We start from the raw sequence: 16,699 nt of genomic DNA, 5'->3' as shown, positions 1-16,699 counted from the left end.
ACTTTGAAAAAATATTGTTTACATTCGCCACCTCCCACAGGTATGGCATTATCAAACTTCTATTGATGATCATACAGGAAACTCTTAAAAAAAGTTTCAGGGTGGTACAAATCGTTTGGCGACAAAAAAAAAAAATTCTCCTTTGCAGTGGTATGGCGGCCATTGGGAACTGTCGGAAAAGTATGGCAAGGTGATTTTCGTGAATGGCTACTCGACGATGATTAGCTATGCAAAAATTAGCCTGGTACAAATGGTTGAATTGTTTTATTTAAATTAATATATTCGCGTAGGTATGGCGGGCTGTAAGTCACACCCGAGAAGTATGGCATTACGCTACCGCCTACTTCTTTTTTTCGACTATCTGAAAATACAAGCATTTTTGTGGAACAAATCGTTCGACACTCGTTATTTATCCGACGCGTTCGATTAACGCCCACGCGATTGGGCCGCCGGTGCGAGCGCTATGACCATCATTTTCCTTTTTGCCTTTACGTAATTAGACCACTGAAGAACCGCCATACTGGTACAAATGACCTAGTAATTTGTGTCACCATCTCCCGGTCTATTTCTCATCTATTCAAGTGTTAAAAGAACACCCATTTAAAGCTCCCACGCAAAGTTGTTTCTGCAAATAGTAATTAATATCAGACTGAATCAAGGCGAAGCTTCATTACTTTCAGCTTAAACTGTAAAATTTAACTCATTATGCGAACGAATTCGAATACGGTCGGAGGAAATAAATTAATTCATAAAAGTAAAACAATAGTACGATAACAAACTTTAAGCATAGTAAATCAAATTAAACAATATACCATATAGGACCACAGAACCTATAGAAGAGGTTGTTTTACAGTGGTTCAGTTTCACTGATCGATTTTCCACAAAGGACAAGTAGGTGATCAGCCTCCTGCGTACTGCCAGACCTACACATTTTTTTTTTTGTTGAGTCCCCACCGGGAATCGAACTCAGGACCCCTCGGTTCTACGCTCAAACGTTAACCATTGTACCAAAGCGTCGGCCCAATCTCTTTCACTGTTTGATGACTGTTCTAAAGATAGGTTAAATGCTTTTATCATATTTAGTCTTGGTTCTCCCACTGCAGGATAAAAACCTCTTTTCTCTGTATCCAAAGCTTTCTATCTTAAATTCTTTGGACTAAAATTGACCAGCTTCATCGATATTCGTTATTTACCCTTGAAAGCAAGAGTACTCCGGCTTATCGCAGCCGCATTAGAATATGCTAATGTACTACGCAACGCATCGGTCGAGTCGAGAGACACTCGTCAGGTATGCGTGTCGGGTAACGTCAAATTGTCGACTAGTGCGTGACACTAATCGTAGATTTAACACAAAAGACGTGGAGTCGACGTTATTTCGTTGGTATTATTTTTATAAATTTGTACGATATTAAAAATATGAATATATTTACAAATTTTTAAAATTTTTAGTTGCCTAATTTTAAATAAATAAAAAAATGTTATCTAAGTTTTTTTTCAAATTACATACTGCTTATTATAAATTTGAACATTATGAATCAGCTTTTATATATCAATATATAGAGAAACGCGGATAAAATAAATAAATTCTTAGTAAATCAATCCCATAGTCATAATGACTTGTAGTGTTATGAGTTTTTTATGTTTAGTCCACTCTATACCAATTTTGTCCTGTAACACTTGTAACATATTGTAAAGGTCGCGTACGGACAACCCAAGTCTCAAATCGGTAAGCAAATTTAATCGATAAAATTTACGACATATTTAATGAACACTATATTATACAGAAATAGAATGTCAATACAAAAATTACATAAACGTGGTTTGATAAATTAAATACATACATACTAAAAATTCCGAACGAAAGTCATAAGATGATATTATAATTGCGAAAAAATGTCCACTCATCAACATTAATATATAATTCTTTAATTATATTTCCATGGGGCAAAGTAATGAATATTGCATAATAAAATGAATAAATTAAAAAATTGTTAACCAACATACTATTTTAATAAAAGGTCCAATCGTCAAAGACATCTCATCTACATCAATATAACGGAAATAAAACCGTTCCGTTAACGTAATTAAACAAAACAAACTGCAATTGTAATACAGTTTTTTACGAGAACAACGCAATTAAAAAATAAATTTGTATTAAAATATACCAATCACTGAAAACATTTGGGGTGATACGGAACACGAAAAATAACAATCCATTGTTAAAATATCTAATTAGGATCCGATGCAACTCCGTCAAAAATGACTCGTATTTATAATGAAGGCTTTATTTACCAACACCATTGTTAGTATTACCCGCCACCAATTTCCAATCGTAGGAATTGCTTATAATAAAATAAAAAATAACAAAAACAGCATATATTCAACACAAAAATCTACAAGAAATCATTCCCTTTAATCTATGTATTTATCACTTGTTTTATATTCTCTGTTAATTACAAATGTGTAAAAAACATGCTGGAAGTATCGAAAAATATATGACCCAATAAATGATTATATTATAATATTATAACCCGTGCCAATGAAATGTGAAATTAATAATCAAAATGAGCATCTGATATGAAAGAGTATAATAAATATACACATCTGAATTTAATGGCATAATAAATATAAACTTTTATTACTTCCCGATACAATTTTACTTTCTATAATTGTAATATTATTTATATAACATGAAATGTACTCACCTTTCACAATTCAAGTCATAAATAACGGACCTTATGCATATCAAACATTAAACGAATTTTTCCTTGAGGAAAGTTCATTCGTTCATCACGTTTTGTAAAATAAAAAAATATTTTGTAATATTTTTTGCTTTATTTTTTTTATTTAGAATATCGAATAACACTATTTAACCCAATCATATAAATAGGATCAAAGGGGCGTGTTTTGTTCACATCGGAACATGAAACTTTTTCTTTTTAATTATTAATTTACTCCATATTTACGAGAAAGAGGAACGAAATGAAGCTGAAAATATTACTTGGCATCATATTATAAGTATCTTAAATATCTATGACTTACCAGTTCTGCAACTATTTCTTTGTTGAGTCTCTGACATTCGTTTGCCGTCGATTTCATAATCTTGCTATTGGGCTGTAACCAAATTAGAAGTTTTAATCTTTATCTTTTAATTGATCTGTAATTATATAAAGGCGATTGATGTCTGATGTATCAACGCACAGCCATAACTGCTGGACCGATCGGGATGAAATTTGGCATGCAGATAGCCACTATAACGTAAGCAGACTCTAAAAAATGATTATTTAAATTATATTCCAAGAGACAATAGGAGGTAAAAGTTTGTACCGTTGACCTTTTTTTTGTACACGCGGGCGAAGCTCCTAGCAACATTTAGTAATAAATAAACAATTCAACAGGAATTAATGAATGAATTTATGTCATCATACTTTCTTTTGTATAGTAATTGGATGCCTCTAGAATATGAGACAACTACTGCCTTATCATTCATATTATGTAGTTCTGAAAAAATATGTTCACTCAACTGCACTATAAGCAGGGTTATATTTTAAAAAACTAAGGACAAATACAGTTGCAAATAAATCAAAAGAGGGACAAAATAAAAACAATAATAATAAAAAAGAAAACATTTTGTACCTACTTATAGCGCGGAAGACCCCTTAAAAAATCTCATTTTCTTTGTACCTATCGTAAGGAATTAAATGGTGTAATTTTTTTTTAATATTTTTAATGTTGAAATGGGGTTTAATTTTAATTAAACGACAGCTTGTTTAGACTGTACCTTAGCTTTAGTAGCTGACTGTAGTACAGTGTTGATGTCCTTGAAAGAGTGGATGGATACATCCAGCGTCGAGGCGTCCAACTTCTCTTCCTTTACGAATTTCTTAGCTTGCGCGGGCTTTTTAGGTTCTGGTTGTTGCTGTAAAATATACATATTTTCATTAACAAAGCTTCTTCAAATATCTCAAATCACAGTAGTTATTTTACTCATTGAATTTATCCTGAACTTTTTTTAGAAATTACAAATCATTTTTATTCTACAAGGGAATAAACTTTGTATGTTCTAGGTTGTAGAGGTTTTTTATTCTAAAGATCGCGAGAATTATAGCAACGCCATGAGCGCAAATACACACCTACATAACTCGTTAAACTAATAACAAATTCGGTCACTTAGAAAATGTTACAGATTGTAATTTTTGATTTAAGGAAAACTTTTGATTTCTTAATTTGATGTGAGATTCTATACTTAATGTCTTAAAGAATATTCTGGATACAACTGCTTCTTTTTCTTCCGAATATGAAACAACTAATAACCATCTCATCCAACAAGATGATCACTTCTAACTAGGAAATACAATGCCTTAAGCCACAAAATCACACAATTAACTCAGAATACCCTTTTTATATAAAGTAAAAGAATAATACAACACATCTTGTTTTAGCAATATAGGCTAAATAATATACTAACAAAAGTATGATGGCTCAGGTCGTCCTCCCAGTTATTTATCTGATCGGCAAGAGCTGCCAGTCGACCAAACTTCTTTTTGCCTTCTTGTTTTGGCTGATAAGTCGGTTTCACTTCTTTTGGGGGTGTAGCTGCTGAGAAATCCAGCTCTGTTCTATGTATTGGTGATGACAGATCGGGTTTATCTGAAAGAAAGGGAGCTTTTCTTAAATTCCTTCATAGATATATATTTTTATTTCTTTTTCTAATGATTTGCAGTCAGTTGTAAGACGTATGGCGGGAATGGTGCTGCTTCCATTAGAGTCATACTTGCCTTTGTTTGCCCAAACATACTTTGTATGAGCAATATTAAGAGAGAAAGAGAGAAGAGTTTCTAACAATATAGTTTTTAATGCATTGCATTATCATTATAGTTACAGGTTGCGCCCCACAGTTGCTTTCAATATGTCCATAAGGGTTTCACAACAATTTGACAAATGAAGTTTATTAACATACATAATTATTGTAATCAATACTACAGGTCTTTTGTCTCAAAACTAATCAATCACATTTCGTTCGAAAATTAAAAATGATTAAAAGCTTGTCTAATACTACTTACAACATTTGTGTGTGTGCATTAAAAACAAAAAAGTAATTTTAGTAGTTTATATGAATAAGTACATGACAAAAATTAAGTAAAGTTATAGGTAAACAATTATTTTCTTAATTTTACCCACCAGAATATAAATTTCCAAGCCTATCCAATCTTGATTTGAAATTGTTTCGTACATTTGATTTCTCAGTCTTATTATCGGTCATATCAGGTACATTTGTCTCTTCTTTTGATGCTTCGTCTGGAATTAATAAACATAAAAATCTTAAATAATATTTAATATGAATGTTGAATTATATTTAAGATTAAATGAAATATCTTTATATACCTATAAAGATATTTCATTTAATTTTTCCTAATGAAAGAAATTAACACAATCATTGTCTTGTATGGGATGTAAACAATAAGCATCCTAACTATATCTGTAACTCAAATGTATAAGGCATTTAAATATAAGGCATTTAAGTATGAGAATAATTGTAAGATATCAACATATTTTCATCACACTGCTACACTGTCTATAGTTTTTACTGACAGTTCGTACTAATAATAAAAACTGATGAGTTTGTTTCTTTATTTGTTTGCCCACTCTTATCTTAGGAACTATTGGAATAATTTCAAAAATTCTTTCAGTTGGACATTTATTTCATCCCTGAGTGCTATAGACCATTTACAAGGGGCGAGCTGGGGCTGACCACTAGTATTACATGTGTACTGAAATTTTTATAGCATATTAACAGTTACAACATTCATGTGAACTGTTCCATCCGCTTATTGCTTACCCATATTTATTTTGCACTTACACACACTCCACACACTACCACACCACAGAAAATATAACTAAACAACTACAAACAACTGAACTGAACACACAGAATCCACCCACAAGACATTTCTTAATTTTGTTTACTAATTGTTTAGGAACTGGTCATTTGTGGTACACTATCAGTGACTAATGTTTGTTTACAGGAAAATAAACTTTGTGAGTGAATGTTAATGACCTATGCATGTATTTGAATAATTAATGACTTGAATAATTTATGAAAAAAACATAAAAGAAAATAATAGTAAAAGTAAAGTAAAGTATAAATTTTATAGTAACAAAGCTGAAGAGGTTGTTATTTGGAATTGCTAATCTCAGGAACTACTGGTATGATTTGAAAAAATCTTTCAGTGTTGAACAATTTATTTGTGGAGGTATTTTTCATATTTTTATATTATTATATAACTTTGTAGAAGTAGTATAGTATTATATGAAAAAATCAATGAATAAAAAATCTTTCAATAGAATTAGACAGTTTAAATGATATTGGATACTATGCTAAGTATCATGGTTCATAAGTTACAGCTTGTTAAGAGAAAGACAGACAAAGAAAAATAAGTAACAAGATTATCTCAGATCTATCATAACACAAACAAAATTCATTAGAATTGATCAATCTACTATGAAGAAGCATTGTAACAAGCACTTTTAACTACAGAATTTTAAATATATAGTCTCTATATATAAGCCATTCAATAGTATTCATTATTTATTGAGTAAATCTCTGTCCATAAAACTTTTTGATAGACTGAATGCATCCTAACTAAACTCTCTGCAAACAGCGGCCAAAGCACATTATTGAGTTTATTTATTCCAAACATTCAGAAAGATTCAGAACTCAACTGGACATACCTACTAGTGACTGTTGTGTTTGGACACAAAAAAAATAACTAAGTCATTTTTTTGTGTAGCTTATACACCCTGTTCACTTGAACATAATAGTCAATACTTAGTAAATACTTACTGGAAAGATAACTGGAAAAAAATCTAGCTAAAAAAATACTTGATGTACAAAAGTATTAATTTATTGTTAACATCTATAAACTTACCTTCAATTTCTTTAATAACTACATTATTTCCTGTTCCCAAGTCTGGATCATACACGATGCTTATAGGGGCATCCCGTTCTTCCACTTGGACCTCAATTTGAATATCATTTCTGTGAGAGATGTTGATTTCCACAGATACATCAGAGTTTCTCCTCGTCAAACTGCCTCGTTTCGGACTTTTAAACTCTTTTTTCGTTACAATGACATCGTTCCTTGGCTTTTGAGGCGTTGATACTATACGTTCTGTCTTCTCAATAACCCTTTTTATCACAGGAGTGTCATTATTAGTTGGCTCTTTAGCAGTCCTTTTAGGGGATGATAATGATTCACGTGCTGGTTTACTAGGTGATTTTACTGGGGACGCCTTGGTTTTTACTAAATCAATATTTTCGGCTAACGGTTTCCGCTTAGGGACTGTTTGGCCCGAATTTGCTAGTTTTTGATCTATTTTCTCTTGTCTGGCTCGGGCTCGTTCTAACATACGCTGTAATAAGTTAAAATCGTATAAATTTTCAAGAATTATCGGTGATTTAATTCAAGGTTGTCCAACCGTTGAATGGGAAATCAAAACCAACCTGAGTAAAGGGATCCATAATGAAACGGGTAAAATTCACACCAATCACAATACAGACATAACAATTTATAATTAGAAAAGCTCAAGTTTGATCTCTCGTCAACTTAATACTAGTAGATAAAATTATATTTCCAAAATCGCCCGTTACAACTTGTTTTCAACTTTGACACAACAACAAACTGAAATTTTTAAATAAAGTTGTTCTGTACAGACCTAGAGGGCGTTGATCGATGGGCGTGACAATATACGTAAAACGTAACGTTACAGTTTATATTTAATAATTTAGTAATCTAGGATTTTAGGTACATCAGATATTAATTTTTTTCATAATAATCGAATAGAAAATAAAATACCGTTTTTGACTTTTGATGTTTTTTTTTATTTTTATTTATTTGTGATAGGTATTTCATAAATCTTGAATGTTATTTTTTGCGATTCGATTGAATTATTTAGTTTTTGTATTTGTATGAATAAAATAACAATAAAAATTTAATTAACCAATATTAATTATAATTAAATATTAATCAGGCAAACGCAACGTAAAACATATTCTATAATTGCTTACAGGAATATATACCACTAGGCGAAATATATTATATTAATATGAAAATAACAATCAAATATTTTCCCATCCTCTTCTTTATTATTTATGCTATTGTTTATTTCATTATATAAATAATATTTTTTATTATTCCAACGCGCTAATATCAGAAACCACACGTCCAATTTCAAAAATTATTTCTCCATTCGATAGAATTATCTCTATGATAATGTCACACTAAGGTAGATCCCTCTATTATTATTATGTAATATGTAGGATATACAGATATCGTTTCATTTTTTTTAACAATGAGTATGTGTTAATATTAAAAAAAAAATATTCTTAGTTTGTGGATAATGGTCGCTTTTTTAACTAAAACACCTTCATAACAACGGTTTTTTTTTCATTAAAATCGCTAATCCCTATTGATGAGTGTGTTAGTAGTATTGAATATACCTATGCATAAGGATTCGCAATACTTTCAGGTGATAGCCTAGAATTCAGGGGCATTATAGAAGCAAAAACAACAGTGTGTTCCACAAGATTTATTATTAATGCGACATCCTAAAATTATTATATTTACTTCCTATCATAATATTGCAGCCGGCGTATAAACATCCACAACATAAATATAAATAAAGATGACGCTAATTCAAATCAATCAACTAGGTCATTTTTTTTATTTGTTAAATTTGACGGTTCGATGCGTAAAACAGATTATAATCACAGATAGCATAATACTATATCTAATGAACATTTTATTTGATGTGTTTGAATCTTATATTATTGTATAAAATGTCTGTTTCCCTACCTTTAAAACTTGACACTGGCAAATAATTCTGACTTATTTGTATTAAAAAAAAACTTTTTATTTAGGAATTATGCCATATTATTATGCCCCTACCACTTTATGGCGCGAAATGCAAACAAGAAGAACTTCTGGAATGAAAATGAATGGAAGGATGAATGTCATGCGATAAAATAAAGATCACGCAGGCAAAGCCGCTGATCAAAAGCTGCTGAAATCCTTAACCTTATAATATAATACCTATATCTATCTATGTATAAGGTCATACTTTGTACTCAGATGACACATAGGTACAACCAGTCTCTGCACTAAGCTATAAGCGTGTTTATATATTAGTGTTTCGTATGTCTGTACTGTCATAGCAGTATTAGCACAACACTCACACTTAGCACACGCGACCAGTTTTCGTTCAATGTCTACAATGGGTAAGTTCAACTTTTACTTATGTGAATATACAGATGATTTAATTTATTGTTTTCGATATAATATGGGTATTTCCTTTTCTTTCGTTCGAATAAAATGAGGAATTTTAGTGTGACGCCGTATTTCATTAATAAATCCTGTATTAAATGAAAAAAGTGTAATAAAAAAATTAATTCAAATGAACCTTTGCATGTAAGTTCTCGAAACCTCCTATAAATTCACTAGCAGTCCGTCCCGGTTTAGCCCGCGATACAAGTATATAGTTTACACTCGGAGATCACGTACATATCCAATGGATAAAGAAGTTTTGGAATTCTGCTCGTCCAAGCAAACAAACAAACAGACTGTTCAATTTGATATTATTATATTGTTTTCCCGCGTTTTCCGTATTTAATTGAAAATATTTTGTGTTCTAGTTTTTATGATCATTAAGTAGGTAGTAACCATAACTGATTTTACTTATCGTTATCGGAAAAACATATGATTTGGACTTAGGTACATTGATTTACCTTTCGTGGCTATATAAAGCTATCTCCAATACCAGAGAATACAAATGTCTACACATTTTTAAGCGGCAAGCAATGGCAAATATAAAATATTTGGACCCCAAAATTAATTATAATACTAGTGAGCTGTGGTTTCCCTCCAGTTCAATTACCTTCTTGTAATTAAATGCGAATTTTTGTTTTGTCAATTAGATTGACCACTAATTGCGTATATTTAATATATATCTTGGTATCATTATTTAATACGCCACTGCTATAATATACTCCTATATTTTAATTTGTATAACTATCTGCTTAGTCAACATTGCTTTATATAATAAAAATAAACCTATAAATATTTATACAACAATCAAAAGACGCGTATAAAATATATTGTATTAAATAAATACATCAATATTTTACGTTTCTGGAATGACCCCATTCCCCTGCATATACTCCCAAGCTCTATATACTTTTAACCGACTTTCCCAAAACGAAGGGAGGTCTCAATTCGAATGCGTTATTTATTTTGAATTTATCACCCCATTACTTCGTGGGGTTTCGACCGATTGATGTTATTATTTTTGTCTAATAAGAAATTGTGGTCTTTTGGTCCCAGTTTGTAATCTGGAGTGGTTTTTTCCTTCCAGAAACGTCGGTGATTTTTATTGCTATACATTTATTGTTACCAACTAAAATTAGTTCTTTTAACCTGTTTGTAACAGTACAAAACAAAAATTTCAAATAACATTAACATATTATATGAGATGAGTGTGCAATTAATTCAATTTAACTTCATTCTTCAGCAGTGGGAATCTCTGGAGTGTGAACTGTAATTGTGATTCATTAATTCCTCTGAATGACTCGAGTAGGTACTTTAAAGAGGAAATCTTTGTTCTTTAGACCTTTTTGAATAACTTTCCTTATTCATAAGGTTATTTTTCCTTATTATTTATACATACATATTAATAAATCGGAAGCGTTGTTAAAAACTTCCAAGATGCTTTTTTATGAGTTGCATTTAAACAATTTAAAAAATTTAATACACTTGACACTTATAGAAAACAAATATTTGTATCATGTATCAGTATGTTTGTAATGTTATCACAAATACACTCCTGGACCGATAGTAGTTGTTTTAACGATTACCTTTCACTTTAGGTAAAAGTTGAAAAAAGTACTTCATAATAAATGACTAGCTCTCCGCCCGTGGCTTCACCCACGTAGTCAATGAGAAAGACATAATAAATAAGCTATAATAATACCCACATATATAACTATCCCGGCTTTCCTGGACAAAAACTATCTTATGTCCTGTCGCCTATCTCAAAGACTCAGTGGTTCAGTGATTCAATCATGCAGAAGAGACACACAGACAGACAAACCTACATTCGCATTTGACACCACGCCACATGAAGGACCCTTGCAAATTGTATTGAGAATTATGAAATGAAAACTTTAATAGTTGAAATCAGACATAACTGGTATATATAGGCCATGTAATTAGTTTTTAATAACGGTATATAACCAAGCTGGTTTAGCGGGGTTGGCAACTTCTAGCAATTATAACATGATTCTAAGAAACATTAATAAATAAGTCATTTTCTGATAGGTTTTCCTTATACTGGGCGCCATATTTCACGCAAAATAGTAAATACTAGCATACGCGGCCACGAATTTCTGTGGCTGAGTAATAATTAAAAATACTAAGAATTAAAAACTATGCTATATCTTAAGTTGGACCAAATTACACATAAAATACCAAATTTCATCGAAATCTGTTGAGTTGGTGGAGAGTTCATTGGGAACATACATTATGACACTGGATTTTTATATTAACAATTTATAAAATAGTAAAAATAGTATTGTATATAAAATACTATTTTTACTATTAAAATTGTACTGTAATTAACACATATATTATTATAACAAGGGCGAAATGCTCCGCGACCTCCTATTACGAAAAATTCTTATAAATATTATGCTAATTCTCTACTAAAGATATTTAATGTTTTTATAGATAAAGTCCTTTTGTAATAACCTTTTTCTAATAACCTTTTGTATTTACTGTTTACTATTTCTCATCGCTTATGTTTTATAAATATGATATTAAATAGACTTGCACTTATAATTTACTTGCTGTTCGCCCCGGCTTCGCCCATAGTACATATATAGTCTATGTAACTCAAGTTGCAGCTTTATAATGGTGAAAGAATTTTTTAAATCGGTCCAGTGGTTATAACGTGAAAACGTTTTAAACATTTTGTATGTTTCTTCTTTTTAATATAAGTTCTTTAATATAAGTTTCTTCTTTTTAATATAAGTGTATAAAACGTAGGTTCACAATCTGCATGCACAAATCAGGTACATTGTCGTAACCTTCATACCACTTTAATCCAATTGCTTTTAAACATAATTGACACTACTTACATCCATAATATAAGTGATTGAATGATTTAATCCGACTAAATCCATACTCATTCCTGTACTTGTAGCGTTGGTCTACTGCTCCATAGTCGTAAGACCCCTATTTGCGATATTTATTTATTTTTTAACGATATTCCTCTAAACGACTCCTTTTGCGTTGGTAAGGAGTACCCCTACCCACCAAAAAGACGACTTCGGGGTTATCCTTTTAGCGGTACACGAGTAATATGGAATGAGGTACTTAATATAGCAGTATTACATAATTACATAATCACTACATAGTATAAAACAAAAGTCACTTTCTCTGTCCCTATGTATGCTTAAATCTTTAAAACTACGCAACGAAGTTTAATAGAGGTTTTATTGAATAGATACAGTGATCAAGTAGGTTTATATGTATAATAACATTTATTAAACTACTCCGAATTTAACGCGTGCTAAGCCGCGGGCAAAAGCTAGTATAATACTATACTATTGCGTTACCCGTGACGTAGTTAAGGAAAGCGCAATATTCCATATACATTCTCTTCCATTGTAGTTGCAGGGACAACCGGGGATTCACTATTTCTCTAACTAATGCGTTATATTACTATCCTTGTCATACTTAATAGGTAATTACTCATAATTTATTTCTGTGGGTCATCTAGGTCAACCTGTAATGTGCCGTTTTGATAAGGTTTTCCCGCCGATTTTGTTAAGCAATTAGTAACAGGTACAAGGTTGATTTTTATCTCATCTCCGTTTGCTTAAATTGTTGTAAAATGTTTTTGTATTTATTTTTGAGTTTGGTAAGAAATTATATTTAGGTGATGTTTGTGTTGTTAACAAAGGACAGGTTTAATGACTCATATATTCATAGTATTTTCTTGTGTTTGGTTTCACGCGAGTATTATACATTTAGAAATTAAAAACTTTTCAACGGATTTTAAACGCGATTTATTCATTATATTATTATCCCGACGTTTCGAACACTTTACAGCGAGCGTGGTCACGGGGAGACTCCATACATACACATATTCATTTTTTGTGTTTTTATTCATCGCATAAGATAAAAATAATATAAAGAATTAAAAAAGTGTAGTTTTAAAGATGTAAGCATACATACATACAGACATGCATAGGAACAGGCGGAAGCGACTTTACTTAACTATTTAATGATGTTTAAATAAACGCATTTTCTATAATGCCCGTGAACATGTTTCAGTTGAATAGTCCTAAGTCAAGGACTTTTACGTAATGAACAAATATAATTAATTCAGCCAATTTATTTGCTAGTCGATTAATTAGTTAGGCAACACTACAAGTACCTTGTCGATTACTTGATTTATTTTGATTTATACAAACCCGTTTTCCGTAAGATCACATATTCCTCAGTTAGATAGTATTATGCTATTTGTTGTTTGAACTATGTAGTTGTAACTACAGTACCGAGTTGGTAGCGATCTTTGAAATGGTCAAAAACTGAAGATGTTAAATTGTCATTGTTGACTGATTCAAACGCTCTGTGTATTTTATTGGTAACCTTCCAAATGTTATGTTGTTAAATATGCTGAAAGCTATTAAATGGGATGCTCCGAATATTGTTCTAAAGGTTTGATAACATTCTAATGGGTACACTGAAGTGATGCTGACGACACCCTTTATTTCAATGATAAGCTGGTAGCAGCCTTTGTCAACACAGATAGATTAGACATATATAATTTCTAGCGGTCAGCCCCGGCTTCGCTCTAGGTACATAATATATAGCCTATAGGCGTCCTCAATAAATGAGCTATAACTGAACGTTAACGCTGAAAGAATTTTTCAAATCGGACCAGTAGTCCCAGAGATTAGTGCGTTCAAACAAACAAACTCTTCAACTTTATAATATAAGTATAGATTAAAAAATCGAACATTTTTGGATTAGCTTCAGTAGTTACTACCTGTATATAATTACATAGGTATAATACCTATATAGCTATGACTGTTTAATTTTAGATTTTGCTTATTTTTTTGCAGGTTCTCTAGCAATCGTGACACTTTTTGCCATCGTTCTCATCGCCGCTTATTCAGAAGCCGGTAAGTTTCAAATGAAAGGTTTCTTTATTTTTTATTATAAATCAACATTCGCAAGAACCTTATGTTATGGTAAAACTGTTTATAAACATTAAAACTTCTGTAATCGGTCGAATATCTCAATTAAGATTAGCACTTACAAACAAAAAAAAAAACTCTTCAGCTTTATATTATTAGTATAGACTTACACATCTTCCTACTGTAGCAATTGAGTGCGAACTGCTTAACCATTCTTTGGAAAAACATTATTTATTCACATATTTATTATATATACACCTTGATTATATAAAGCCTTTCCCCGATGAATGAACTATCCAACAAATATAATTCCAACCAGTTGTTCCTAAAATTAGCGCATTCAAACGAACTATTTAGCAGAAGCTATTAGTTATTATGAATAATATTAGTGCAGCTGTATCGTTTTAATATCTCCAAATCGCCTAATCATTTACTTCCTCCTGCTTCCAGCTACTGGCAGCTGTCCTCTCCCTTCGAAGGTCTACAGCTGCAGTCCAAAATGCCAGCAGACTTACGACTGCAGCCACGGGAAGGTGTGCTGCCCTAACTCATGCAACGCCAAGTCCTGCGTTGATTTAGCCACTGTTGCAGGTGGAAATAATGATAAATACTCACAGTGTAAGTAATATAAATATATACTGTGGTGACCCACACTGATATTTAAATAAACAATAACAATAAAAAATAATTCATTTTCCATAAAATGTCATGATAGATATGAAGTTGAGGAGCGATTTCAATTATCTCAAGTGATAATTCTTATGAGAGGGTAAACCGCTTCGTAACGTAACACGTTACGGAAGCAGTCTTTGTAGAATCGCTATCTCTCACGCATACGGTTAGATTAGTTAAAGTAATAATTTATTATATTCCATCGAGTCTAAAATACATATACATAAATCATATACATAATCTAAAATACATACATACAAGTTTGTTTAAATGGGTAATGGAAACTCAAAATTATTTAAGGAATTTCGGAAATAACTAATAGAGAGATGAATTATTCCTGGGAAAAAGATGAATTATGCCATTTTGCGCATATATGTTTTTTATGTCCCGTTTAAGTTTGGGGAAACCGGATGCTCTATTTAGGTCTATCATCTATCTTCGATCCAGATAACTCCCGACATATTTTAAACTTTTTAACACATCAGTAAATGAGTTATATTTGGAATATATTATGTAGCGAATTGTAAAAATAATTCTTTATGTTTTTGCAGCTGGTGGTGCAGGCGTATTTTGCAATAATCAAAAATGCAGTCCCTTCGAGAAATGTAAACTGGACCCTGCCACGAAGAAAATGAAGTGCATGCGGGCATAAATTATTTAAAAATATTCCTATATTTAGTCTAAATTATATATTGTTCGTTTTTTTATTGAACTGTTATGAAATCCATATGTTCTATTTGTATATCTTTAAACTTACTTAGACACGAAAAACTATCTTATTTAAACAAAGCTTCTGTGAACGATTGTTTCAGAAAAATACTGTGAAACTTAACTTAAAATTGAATTTTAGCGAATGTTATATTAGATTTTATTGCTTTTACAATAAAGTATTTATTTCATTGTCTGTTTTATTTATATAGTCAAATTAATTACCTCTGTTGTACAAATCTCTACATATAAAACAAATTGGCTTCTTGCGTTTGTCCTTATGCATTTTTGCATGCATGTGTTAGATCTTTAATACTACACAACGAATTTTGATGAGATTTATTTAATGAATGGAGTGATACAAGTGGTTCTAGTATATGATTAACAAGTTTCATCATCATCATCAGCCTATACATGTTCCCACTGCTGGGACACAGGCCTCCTATCAGGGTTCAGGTCATAATCCACCACACTGGCCAAGTGCGGGTTGGCAGATTTCACATGTCGTCGAACTTTTTATTGTTGGACATGCCGGTTTTCTCACGATGTTTTCCTTCACCGTTTTAAGCAGGGGTGATGTTATTTACATGCGCAGATAAATTAAAAAATCAATTTATTTCCTGCACGCCCGCCCGGTCTCGAACCCTGACTTATCGATTTTGAAGTACAGGTTCTCACCATTGACCCACCACTGCACAAGCTTATTATTATTAGTATATGATTAACAACGAGAAGCTACTTTTTTGTATATTATGTCAAATATTTTACTAGACCTCTGTTTAATGAAGCAAGAAAAAAAATGTTTTAAATTTTAGCTGTGGAAAAAGGTTTTATGATTTTTTTATATTGTTAAAGAAAAGGGGGCTGTGGAAATACTCAAGCACGTGAGATTTCGATATTTTGAAAAGTCGAGTATTTTCAGATATTGTATATGCTGCTCTATATGTTTTTGTTTTTTCTCCGCCTTTGTTGCACACACTTTATAGAATAAATACTATTACTCATATTTCTCTTATTTACGAAATATCTCGATTGTCTATCGAAACCCCAACAAATGAC

At 31.5% G+C, this 16,699-nt stretch overlaps 2 protein-coding genes across 7 annotated transcripts in view; one reads left to right on the top strand and one right to left on the bottom strand.

Moving 5' to 3' along the window:
• The window catches only part of LOC119837134 (anillin), a 54,726-nt gene extending 47,048 nt beyond the window's left edge, over positions 1-7,678 (bottom strand). For 5 of the 6 annotated variants that reach the window (XM_038362646.1, XM_038362648.1, XM_038362647.1 and 2 more), the window contains exons 1-6: positions 7,505-7,678; positions 6,930-7,413; positions 5,182-5,298; positions 4,469-4,650; positions 3,782-3,919; positions 3,043-3,114 (exon numbers count right to left, since the gene is read on the bottom strand). In XM_038362646.1, coding sequence (XP_038218574.1) covers positions 3,043-3,114; positions 3,782-3,919; positions 4,469-4,650; positions 5,182-5,298; positions 6,930-7,413; positions 7,505-7,522 — 1,011 coding nt within the window. In that variant the 5' untranslated portion in view covers positions 7,523-7,678. Of the gene's footprint in view, positions 1-3,042; positions 3,115-3,781; positions 3,920-4,468; positions 4,651-5,181; positions 5,299-5,839; positions 5,950-6,929; positions 7,414-7,504 lie in introns of those variants that run through there. The other variant, XM_038362651.1, reaches the window with a different exon arrangement.
• A 1,445-nt stretch (positions 7,679-9,123) lies between these two features.
• LOC119837055 (WAP, Kazal, immunoglobulin, Kunitz and NTR domain-containing protein) lies at positions 9,124-15,831 on the top strand. The gene is made up of 4 exons (XM_038362544.1): positions 9,124-9,277; positions 14,186-14,245; positions 14,711-14,878; positions 15,484-15,831. Exons 1-4 carry the CDS (start codon positions 9,265-9,267, stop codon positions 15,582-15,584), a joined length of 342 nt encoding a protein of 113 aa, XP_038218472.1. The 5' UTR covers positions 9,124-9,264; the 3' UTR covers positions 15,585-15,831.
• Positions 15,832-16,699: the final 868 nt, after the last annotated feature.

Source organism: Zerene cesonia, chromosome 26 (genome assembly GCF_012273895.1).
Source record: "Zerene cesonia ecotype Mississippi chromosome 26, Zerene_cesonia_1.1, whole genome shotgun sequence".
In the NCBI taxonomy this organism is placed as follows: Eukaryota; Metazoa; Arthropoda; class Insecta; order Lepidoptera; family Pieridae; genus Zerene; species Zerene cesonia.
This window is presented reverse-complemented; position numbering and strand designations above follow the sequence as displayed.

What these genes read in the sequence shown, in the direction of transcription:
- LOC119837055 (XM_038362544.1), top strand. An exon ending in CGCCGCTTATTCAGAAGCCG is followed by an intron (nt 14,246 to 14,710) that starts GTAAGTTTCAAA and finishes TCCTGCTTCCAG; the next exon opens with CTACTGGCAGCTGTCCTCTC. An exon ending in TAATGATAAATACTCACAGT is followed by an intron (nt 14,879 to 15,483) that starts GTAAGTAATATA and finishes ATGTTTTTGCAG; the next exon opens with CTGGTGGTGCAGGCGTATTT.